Source organism: Sus scrofa, chromosome 9 (genome assembly GCF_000003025.6).
Source record: "Sus scrofa isolate TJ Tabasco breed Duroc chromosome 9, Sscrofa11.1, whole genome shotgun sequence".
NCBI classification, from domain to species: domain Eukaryota; kingdom Metazoa; phylum Chordata; class Mammalia; order Artiodactyla; family Suidae; genus Sus; species Sus scrofa.
This window is the reverse complement of record NC_010451.4, coordinates 3800423-3812166: the sequence shown is the minus strand read 5'-3', so window position 1 is coordinate 3812166 and position 11744 is coordinate 3800423. Positions and strand designations below refer to the sequence as shown.

Here is an 11744-nt window from a genome sequence, read left to right as displayed (position 1 = left end):
GGAAACCTGGACGATGAGTCTTGCATCTTTAGATAATTCTTCTGACCCTAGAAACATATTTTCAGTTTCAGAAACAGAGACCTTTCCCTTTGTGCTCAAGTCAAATTAGGGTTGGATTTTCTGTTACTTATAACGTGTCATAATACACACATAGAAAGAAATTATCTTATGTATTTTTAATCTTGAATTTGCTTTTTCACTTAACCATACGCCATGCTTAAGACACTTTTTTTTTTTTTTTTTTTGGCTGCACCTGTGGCATGCAGAAGTTCCTAGGCCATGGGTTGAACCCATGCCACTGAGCCACAGCAGTGACAAAGCCACCAGGGAACTCCATTACTCCTTGAAAAAAAATGGAAACAAGACGTTCCATTGTAATATATGTACCATAATTTATTTATTTACAGATATGGAAGTTGTGGTCATTTCTTTTGCTATTGCAACAGTGTAGCAATGAATATTCTTACAGATGTATCTATATGCTTTCACGTGGTGCCATCAGCACTGGGAGCTGATTGTTTATTTTTACGTTTTCCAATTGATAAGAAAACTACCATATTTTAGTATGATACTGATGTTCACTTCTTTACATTTTGAACGTTTGTTCACACATATATTGGCCATTTATTTTCCTTGTGTGAGTTGCCTATTTTGATTCTTGGCACAGTTTGTAATTTTCCTTATTCACTTATACCAACTTTTAGGATTTAAGGATATTAATCTTTAGTCGATTACATGCTTTGTAATTTTTTCTCCTAGGATTTTTCTTTATCCTTGACTACATTACATCATTCAACTGTTACTGCTTATGAAATAGGGTTTTCTTATCTCAGGAAGCGCTTTCCAACTCCCCAAATAGTTTCCTGTGTTTTCTCCTAAGACCCTCACTTTACTTTTTAATATTTTTGTAATTTAAAAAAATACATCTTCAATTTATCTGGAGTTTCTATTTTTTACTGAGTGAAGTGGGAACTGATTTTATTATCTGACAACGATAACGTATCCTAATATCCCAAGGCTGTTGCTTGAGCAGGGCTTCCTTTCCCCCCTAAACTGAAATGCTGCTGTTACATTTTAAATTTCAAATATAGTAGTTTCTGGACTCTATTAATTTGTACTGATTCACTGAATACTAGGGTTTATTTAGTATTTCTATGCCACGCACTATATTAGGTAGTTTACAGAAAGTATGTAATTTAAACCTTGTAAAATAAACATGAATAGTTCGTTTTCACAGATAAGGCTGAATTTTTGCATTGTGAAAAACTTGCTTATTGTCAATAATCAGAAAGTTGGAAAACCAGAAGTCGAACCTGAGGAAGGCTTCCCAGATGATAAATACTGAACTTATGAATTGAAATGTTAATAGGAGTTTAACACACATTAAAGATGGAAAAGTGTGGTCCAGATTAAGAGAAAAGCTTGAGCAAAGTCATGAAGGTCGGAAAACTCAAATTTTGTGTGGAGAATGAGTTGTAGTCTAATTTTACTTTGTTAGCGTGCCTAACGGGGATTAGAGCTAGAGAAGAAAGCATGCCCTCTGCATCCTTGGGAAATTTGGACTTTATCTTGTACACAATAGATCATTATATAAGGCTTGTAAGAAGATGCACAGAAAGATTTGTTTGTTTTGTTTTGAGCATAACGCCTCGGTTGCCACACACCGATGACTGTGGAGAGGTTGAGGATGGGAAGCTGGGAGAGGAGACCCGATTAGCTGTGTGAAGCTATTGCAACAGAGCAGGTGAAGGATGGTCAAAGCCTGAGTAGGACCATGTAAGTGAGAATGGGGAGTTATGTCAGGAGTCTAGACATTGCTGTGTTGCGATCAGGAACCTATGTCAGTATTTATGTTTGCAATGCTAGCGCAGGATGTCAGAGCATAACTACATACTCTAGGTCAAGGCATGCGTGATTGACTCATTCTCTAATGTTCAACTTCTAGCGAAACCTATAGCTGGTTCTTCTCGCCGACTCCCAGTTTCTATCGTCTTCATAGAGAGATTCCAAAACAGGCATCATGTTTGGGGCTAACCTCACCATCTTCCACCCCACCGTGTTCATCCTACTTGGCATGCCGGGACTGGAGATCTACCACACCTGGCTTTCCATCCCCTTCTGCCTCATGTCCATCGTCGCAGTCCTGGGAATTGGAGCCCTCATCCTTGTTGTCCTCAGTGAAAGCACCCTTCATGAACCCATGCATGTCTTCCTGTCTATGCTGGCGGGCACCGACAACCTGCTGTCCACCACCACCGTGCCCAAGGCCCTGGCTATCTTCTGGTTCCATGCTGGGGAAATCGCCTTTGATGCCTGCATCACTCAGATGTTTTTCATCCACGTTGCCTTTGTGGCTGAGTTGGGAATCCTGCTGGCCATGGCATTTGACCGCTATGTGGCCATCTGTGCCCTCTTGAGATACACAGCCGTCTTAACTCCTTCCACAATCGTGAAACTGACCCTGGCCATCTGGGGATGGGGTATTGGGACCATTTTCCCTATCATATTCCTGCTGAAGAGGCTGCCATACTGTCGGACCAATATCATCCCCCACTCATACTGTGAGCACATCGGGGTGGCCAGATTGGCCTGTGCTGACATCACTGTCAATATCTGGTATGGCTTCTCGGTGCCAATGGCCTCCGTCTTGGTAGATGTGGCATTCATTGCTGTTTCCTACACTTTGATCCTCCAGGCCGTGTTCAGACTTCCTTCCCAGGATGCTCAGCACAAAGCTCTCAACACCTGTGGTTCCCACATTGGCGTCATTCTCCTCTTTTTCATCCCGTCTTTTTTTACTTTCCTGACCCATCGCTTTGGCAAGAATATCCCCCACCATATTCACATCCTTCTGGCCAATCTCTATGTGTTAATTCCCCCCATGCTTAATCCCATCATCTATGGAGCAAAGACCAAGCAAATCAGAGATAGTCTGGCTCACATGTTATCTCGCGTGGGGATGTCTTGAGAAAGCTCATAGTTCCTTCATAGTTTGCAGGCTTTCAAAGCCGCAGGAAAAAAGAGAACTCACCAACCAAGCTTCCAAGTTTAGGCACTAGAGTGTATTGCTGCAGAAAGCACACGGCCTTTGGAATAAGATGTATCTGCATTCAAATCCTGATCCCTTACTTTCAGATGCTTGACCTTGGGCAGCTTCTTATCTTCTGGAAATTTAGTTCTAACCCATAAAGTGGAACCAGTTGTACCTCTGCTCTCAGAGCTTTGTAACCAAATTAAATCTGTAAACAACTTGGGACATCGCTTAGCATTTAGTGGACTCTCAGTGTTAGCTGTCATTCTAACCCGAAGTTTCTCCCCTGAGGAAGATGTTTCAGATTTGATGTCTATGAGATTCCAGTGTTTTCAAAGGCTCCTCTCCCTTCAAAGGCCATCGTCACCTCCAACACCGTTGTCATCAAACAATAATTTTGCCACACAAACCAAATTAGGTAATGCATATAAAAGAGTGCTTTTTAAAACTAAGCTATTGAAAAAGACTAAAAGGGACATTGATTACATTTTATAAGTAAGGAACTATCGCCATGATTGTATTAAAAGAGATATCTTGACTCACGCAACAAGTGGAACAAGTGACACGGGCATTGCCCTGAGAGAGCTGATGGTCTGAGATGGACACATGAACAAAGACTAAGTTATGGGGTCACACAGATGACAGAAAATATGCTGCAGCACACAGATACTCGAATGTTAAAAAGATAGAGCAAGCTACTAAATACCCTATGATTTTATGTCCTCTTCTCTCTCTATACACATAGGTTTTTTTTTTTTTTTTTACTTAACTAGAGAGAGTCATGCGGCTTCAAATTCCATTTCTAAATTAAAATGAGTTCTAAATGGCTATCTCCAGACTAGACTTTTCTCTTGAGATCCATGTTCATATATTCAACTATTTCTGGACATCTCTAGTGATCGGTCCAGTAGGCATCTCAAAATAAACACGACTGTGTCACGATAGCTTCAGTTCTACTTAATTTCAATCCACTAACGACACAAATTCATTCCCGTCGCATTTAAAGTGCAGCATGTGTTGACAGGATCTGTCTGCCACGCGGGGACTCAGGGATGCTAGATCCCGTCGTCTTGTGAAGTTGTCCCAACCATGCGCTTCTCAGAGTGGCCAATGCAGGGAAAGAGAGGGAGGGTGAAGCCCTCCGGGAAGGAACCGCCTTGGTTTTGAACTCACTCGTCGCTTTTGCTCACACGTTCATTGTTGAAGATGTGGCCTCTGCAAGGCCCCAATTCAAGTGCAAGGGGAGGTGAGGCATGTAGGCGTGTTCGTGGGTTCGCAGTGAGTATGATTTGTCTCTGCCACCCTCTGTGCTCTTGACGGCTTAATATTTCTTTTTTCTCTTCTTCCCTCCAAGAGAACACACTCAGGTCCTCTCCATGGGACAGAACCCCAAAGTCCCATCCAGGTACTTCCCCAGCTCCAGTGTAGGCACTTTAATTAACTGACAGTATTTAAGGGAACTTTTGCTTGAAGCTCTTAAAAATCATGTCTTACTCTTTGGTGTTTAGAAACAGGTCATTTTTCCATTTCTGGAAGGCTCTGAGTTTTTTTTAAAACCCTCTGTGGGAGGCAGAATATGCCCTCTGAAGATATCTCCATCCTAATCCCTAGATCCTGTGTGTTAGAATACATGGCAAAGGGGAATTAAGGTTGCAGATGGAATTAAGATTGTGAACGAGCAGATGTGTGGATTATGTGAGTGAGGTCCCTGCAATAACAAGGGTTTTTATACGTGAAAGAGGGAGGCAGGAATGCGAAGGGTGAGAGTGAAAGAAAATCATCAGAAAGACAAATAATGTATAGAACATTCACTTGTGGAATCTAACCCCCCCCCCCCAAGCTCACAGAAAAGGAAGAATGGTTGTTACCAGGGGCTGGGGGGACCGTGGGGGAAGTGAAAATATGCTGGTCCAAGGATGCAAATTTCCAGTCCTAAGACAATTAAGTTCTGGGGATCTAATGTTCAGTGATGATAATGGCAGCTAAAAATACTGTATTATCCTGAAAGTTGAAAGTTTGCTTAGCGAGTAGATTTAACTCTTCACATCCCCCCAAAGAGAAGATAATTATGTGATATGATGGAGATGTTACAAGGCCGCGTGTCATCATTTTGAAATATACAAGCGCATCAAATCAATCAATACACCAAACACCTAAAACTCAGCATGTCACCTGTCAGTTATGTCTTAGATCTGGGGGAAAAACACGTGGAGGAGAGAAATCAGTAGTCATTCAACCTACAATGTTATTTTTTTTTTCTCTGTGTGAATATCAAGTAATTATGTTGGGTGTAATAAATGAAAATTAGTCTTATTTTGTTTTTCTTTTTTGGCTGCCTCGCGTCACGTGGAGTTCCCAGGCCAGGGATCAGATCTGAGCCTACACCATGGCTGCAGCAATGCTGGATCCTTTAACCCGCTGTGTGGGGCACGGGATCAAACCTGCGTCCTGGCGCTGCAGAGATGTCACCTATCCCATTGCACCACAGCGGGAATCCTGGGTTAGTCTGATCTTCATAATTTTTGAACCATGAGAAGCAAATTTAACCTATAGGATTTAATGAGGATGAGATGAAGCTGTGTTTGGGGCCATTTTCAAGCCTCCAAATACTCTATATAGGGCACTGCAGTTATTCTTATGCCCCCTCCAGGTGAATACATGGGTGCGACTGGGTTAATCTGGAGCCCTCTTCGTGATAACGTCTCTCTCTCCTGCATGTTGGATCTGAAATTGCTGACCCCTGAGGGAAGAGTCAGCCTGACCTGTTGGAAAAGAAGGCAGCTTCTCTTCTCATGCTGTCTCCAAACCCAGCCCTCAAATCTGCGCATCCCAGGTGAAGGGCGGGTTACCTGTAGCTCTGCTGTGGGTTTTCTGCCTTCATGTCCTGCCCTGCATTAAACCGCTCAGGCTGGTACCTCGTGGTTCCTAGCACTGCTCACAGCCATCCCGGGCCTGTCTTCCAAGGAGCTGATGCCCACGCGCGGATTCGTCCACCAGCTTCATGAAGGCTGTCCTCAGTGCATGGTCCAGAACCTTCTATTTTACTCTTAAAATACATTGGAAAAGACGCTAAATCTACGCTCCTCTGAGTCCTTCACACAGAATTTGTTAGGTAGTGGGGGCTGCAGAGGTCCTGTGCTAAACATACAGTTTTTTTTTTTTAATTTCTTTAAAAGACTTCATTTTTCAAAGCATTTTTGGTTTAAGGCATAAGTGGGTGAAAATGGCAGAAGGTTTGTAAATACCCCTTGCCCCCATACACGTAATGAACTACCCCAGTATCCATATTCTACACCATGATGGGGAATCTGGTGCTGCACATTCTATGAGCGTTTTTTGTCTGTTTTGTTTTGTTTTGTTTTGATGGGCCAACCAAAGGGTTGGAACTTTTCATTTTTATTTATTTATTTTTTAAAGATTTTTATTTTTCTATCATAGTTGATTTATGATGTTCTATCAGTTTCTGCTGTACAGCAAAGTGACCCAGTCTCTCTCTCTCTCTCTCTCTCACACACACACACACATTCTTTTTCTCACATTGTCGTCCATCATGTTCCATCACAAGTGACTAGATATGGTTCCCTGTGCTCTACAGCAGGATCTCATTGCTTATGCATTCCGAATGTAATAGTTTGCATCGATTAACCCCAAACTCCCAGTCCATCCCATTCCCTCCCTCTTCCCCGTGGCAACTACAAGGCTGTTCCCCAAGTCCATGAGTTTGTTTCTTTTCTGTAGATAGTTCATTTGTGCTGTTTACATTCTATGAGTTTTGACAAAAGTATAATACCACCTGTTCACCACCGTGGTTTGATACGGAATAGCTGTTTGGCAGCCCTAAAAAGCCTCAGTTCTCTGCTGGTTCGTCCCTCCCTCTTATCACATGTTCTTTTGTCCAGTTTCACTCGAGCGATAAAACCAGTAAACATTCATTTAGACGCCACCAAAAAGGCACTTGGGGCCATTTGTCCAGGCTTTGACTTTTATCGCAAAAATTTAAAAATTACCTCTCTATGGGCTGTGCGTATTTTCTCCCATTTTCTTTCAATTTTATCAACCTCCTAATGACACATGGAAATAGTGAATGCTCCCGGTGTACACATGAGAAAAACAGCAGGGAGTTTAGGTAAGTTGCCAAAGACTGTGTTCTGTCTCCTGGGATGCAGTTGACCAAAACAGAACACAGGTTGTAAGCAAAACTGGAACTTACGTTCTCATCAGATTGAAGACTTAAAAGCCAGACTGCAGGAAGGGCAAGGATATTAAACCACGGGGAGGATGGGAACGAGCCTCCTCCATCTGTCATCTCTATTATATCTGTGTGAAAAAAAGCCTGAAACGAATATAATTTGGTAAACAACTATACTTCAATTAAAAAAAGAAATTCACAACAAAGAGATGCAGATAGGTCTAGACTCTGTTGGGATCGTCTTTATCCACTCCTCAAGGAAGGTCATATTATATTAAACTCCAAAACGAAGAGATTATGGGGCAGATGGTCTCATTACTTTTATTCCAAAAAGCGTCTTGGTTCCAGTACAAATGGAGTCCACAGAATGTGAAGGAGGACAGCCTTTGTCAAGCTGTAAAAGAGTTTATTACATTCTTGCCACACATAATGATTTTTTACTCCACTGATTGAAGATCTGCTGCTTTGACTGTTAGACAGGAATTTGGCTACATTTTAAAAAACAACCACTTAATTCACATACTGTAAATTTAAAGGGTACAATTCAATGGTTTTTCATATAGTCATAGAGTTATGCAACTACCACTCACCAATTCTAGAACATTTTTATCATTGCAAGAAGGGATCTGTTACCCATTCGCAGTCATTGTCACTCCCCATGCCCAACGTCCCAGCCTCTGACAAACACTGTCTGCTTTCTGTCTCTATGGATTTGCCTATTATGCACCTTTCATGTATATGGAAATATACAATATATGACCTTTATGTCTAGCTTCTTTAAGTAGCATAATGTTTTAAAGGTTCGTCCATGCTGTAGCAGGTGTTGGTAGTGTCAGTGATTCATTCCTTTTTGTTGCCTAAAAATATTTAAAATATGGATAGACCTTATTTTTTTTAATCTAGTCATCAGCTGATGGACATCTGAGTTATTTCCATGCTTGCAACTTTTAAATGTAAAATTTTTTCCCATTGAAAGCCATGTATGTAGTTCTGCGTAGGCAGGAATTACCTCTTATATTTATTTTCATTTATAATTTTTTTTTATTTCAAGAGACGTGAATTTTGTTCATGTGTTAGCTAACACATTATATTTCCTAATGAAAGGGGAAGATCAAATTCACACCTGTATTTGTTGGGCTTTAAAACCTGTGCTCCTTTGCAGCACAGCACATCTTTAAGGTGGTGTCACTTCTGGAACACGTTCTCATGCAACCCAAGCACCCTCTGGAAGCCCACTCTGAGCTCATGGGTCCTCAGAGCATACACCATGGGGTTAAGGGCTGGGGGAATGACAATGTTAAGCACGTTGAGAAGGACAGGGAAGATGGGAACGGCTTTTCCGGCCAGCTGGGCTATGGACACTACAACAATGGTTGTGTAGAAAAAGAAGATGAGGATGAGATGAGAGCTGCAGGTGCTCAGAGCCTTGACTATTGCCTCAGCAGAGTTCAGCCTCAGCACAGAGCGAAAGATCAGAACGTAGGAAATAAAGACCAGAGCCATGTCACTTCCCCCAATGACCCACGCCAAAGCCAGCTGATAAAACCTATTGATGGTGATGTCATCGCAGGCCAAGCCAGTGACCCCCGGGTTTGAGCACATGCAGTGCTCGATTTCGTTCTTGGAGCAGTAGCATCTCTGGGCAGCCAGTACAGGCACTGGGATGGTTAGCAGGACGTTCCTAAGCACCATGAACACCACGGCTTTGACCACAAAAACTCCAGTGACTACGGAGGGGTACCGGAGTGGGTGGCAGATGGCTACATATCGATCCACAGCCATGCAGAGGAAGACGCCTGACTCCATGGTAGTAAAACAGTGGACAGCGTAGATCTGAGCAAAACACTCAGGGAGGCTAACGGCCTTGGCATCAAACCAGAAGATGGCCAGAATTCTGGGCATGATGGTCGTAGCCAAGCCAATGTCCACTACAGCCAGGACACTAAGCAATTGGTACATGGGCTGGTGCAGGTTAAGCTCATGGTGGATGGTGATCACGATGAGGAGATTGGCACCGAGGGCTAAGAGGTAGAGCAGAGCCAGCGGCAGGGAGAGCCAGTGCTGCCACTCGTGAATGCCCGGGAGCCCCAGCAGGACGAACTCGGACACCTGAAACCCTGAGCTATTGGTAGCACTCTGGGAGGTATACACATCTCGAGGCATCTTAATCCTTAGTGTCTGTCTGTAGATACAGGGAAATGAGAAGGAATCTTGGTTAAGTTTTCAGCTGAGATTCAGATTTACTTTAAAGATGCCCTGTTGACTCGCACGTCCATTGATCATGGTATTTCCCAGATCTCTTTTGTGTCTGGAAAATTTTCAGAAAGAGCAACTGAGATGGACGAAAGAGGTCCTCAAAGGAAGATTACAGCAGAACCATAGAGTCAGAGAGGAGTCAGTTATTCGCTTCATGTCATTCAACGATGGTTTTTTACTTGGAACAGGAGGACATCGGACACAAAGCAGGGGACACAATCATTGTGAGCAGTCTGATTTCTCAGGAGGTAAGTATGAAAGACAGAATAGAGTCTTTAAATATTAGTGTTTAAATATTTAATTTAAATATTAAATTTAATATAAATATTATGTTAATATAAATATATAAATAGAATATAAAATTATTTTATTATAAAATAATATTAAATTAAAATAGTAAAATATTAAATATTTAAATATTAAATATCACATTTAATTGGGATCTTATGAAATATGAATATTAATTTATAAAATTGACATCTTAAAAATGTTTTCTTTATTATTCAGTAATTCTTTGCATCTCTTTCTTTACTTAAAATTTTTTAATACCTGTCACTAAAGGTATTATTTCTATGTCTTAATATTTCACATTATTTTCTCTTACTATATTTAAAATTTTTTTGAGTGGCCTTTGTTTCTAGAGTAGATTTTCTAATTAATTGGTGCTAGTGGTAGGAAATCTGCTGATTTCTGTTATTTTGCTTTAGAGTCTGTCTATTTCATCGTCCGTTATAAACACATTTTACTTTGTTTTTTTCTCTGATTTCCTTGTAAGGCCCCATAAATGTTATAAAAATGACAACTTCGACTCCTCCTTTTCAGGTGTTGTATCTCTTATTTATGTTTTTCTGTTTTATTTTAATCAGAAAATAGTGATAGAAGCCCATCGTATTTTCTCTGCTTGGTTGATTTAATACGCCTGTTAAATTTCACGCTGACGGTGGTGGTGGCGTTTTACTAATGGAACAAACAGTGTATTAGAACAAAGAGTGTAATAGAACAAACAGTGTCGAAATCATGAAAGAATGGAACCTTGCAATTCATAAAATTCTCTGATTTGGGGAATCTTTGCTTTATCATTTATTGCTCAAGAATCACTTGGTTTGCCCATTTACTCACCAGTTTTTTATTGCGAGCCTCCTGTGTGTCTGACGCTGTGAGAGCCAAGAGGTTTCCTTCGTGCAGTCCTCTGGCTGGAGAGTCCCATCACGTCCACCACGGACGAGAGCTCATGTCCTTGGCCTTGTTCCCAGATACAGCTCTTCCCTCTGCCCAGGTCAAGAGACGGATGGAAGGCAAAGAAAGACAGCTTGAGAGATCCGAGGAGAGCGAGCCAGATTTCGAGGCCAGGACAGACTCCTAGGGGGATGGACGGCCTCCACCGACGCTGCTCCCACTGCCTTGGCATGGGCTGGCTCACTTGCTGCTGCAGGGGGCCGTGAAGATGGATGGCCGCGGGCCGGTGCTTCCTCTCGGGCTGTTTCCCCTCTCCTGACTCCTGCTGCCTCTGCTTGGCCGTTTGTTGCCCAGAGCAGATCTAGCCCTCTCTCTACCACGCCTGGGGTTTTGGTGAAGCATCACCGTGGGAATGACCTGGTCCTGGTCTGACCCTCCCTGGCCCATCCCGTGGCAACCCTCAGTCTCACGGAAGCACCCCTGGGGCGGGCTGTTTACTCACGCTGGCAGGACGGCCCCTGGTGGCTCTGAAGCTTTGTCTTGGTGATCCTGGGAACAGTCCTATTTAAGCCTAGTCCTGGGGGCAGGGCTGCCAGGTGGACAGCTCTGCCAGGTTGAATTGTTGGTGGAGGTGTGTTCTAGGCTTGGGTTCCTCCCCACTTACTCTAGCAAGGGCAGCCAGTTCTTTTATAATGTGGCACACGGATTCTGAAACATTACCGTGCTGTGCAAAAATCCCACACGAAATCCCCAGGATTTATGGAAAAATGGAGTTATGAGCGCAGTACTCAAAACTTAGTGACATATTTTAAAAAAGAGAGAGAAAACAAACAATAAACAGTAGCCGACTTTTACACATGTTAAATAAGAGCAATATAAACGGTGACACTTTTTCGAAAAGGCACCGAACTTGCTTGTGGCAGCAGGTAAAAGGGTGGCAGCTGGTGGGTTATTTGAAGTGGTAAAAGGAACTTTATCTGAAGTCAGCTGGAGAGCTGTGACGTGAACAAAGGTAGCTGGTGGATATTAGAGTGTGTGCACATGTGTGTTTGCTGTACTTCCAGGCGGCTTGTCGCCAGCTTGGTGCAGTTT

At 42.5% G+C, this 11744-nt stretch overlaps 2 protein-coding genes across 2 annotated transcripts; one reads left to right on the top strand and one right to left on the bottom strand.

Annotated features, from left to right (window-relative positions):
* LOC100519674 (olfactory receptor 52B2-like) lies at nucleotides 1714–3522 on the top strand. The gene has a single exon (XM_021062355.1). The coding sequence runs from the start codon at nucleotides 2021–2023 to the stop codon at nucleotides 2966–2968; it is 948 nt and encodes a 315-aa protein (XP_020918014.1). The 5' UTR covers nucleotides 1714–2020; the 3' UTR covers nucleotides 2969–3522.
* LOC100519856 (olfactory receptor 688-like) lies at nucleotides 8350–9715 on the bottom strand. Its single transcript, XM_003129464.4, has one exon. It carries the CDS (start codon nucleotides 9381–9383, stop codon nucleotides 8406–8408), a length of 978 nt encoding a protein of 325 aa, XP_003129512.1. The 5' UTR covers nucleotides 9384–9715; the 3' UTR covers nucleotides 8350–8405.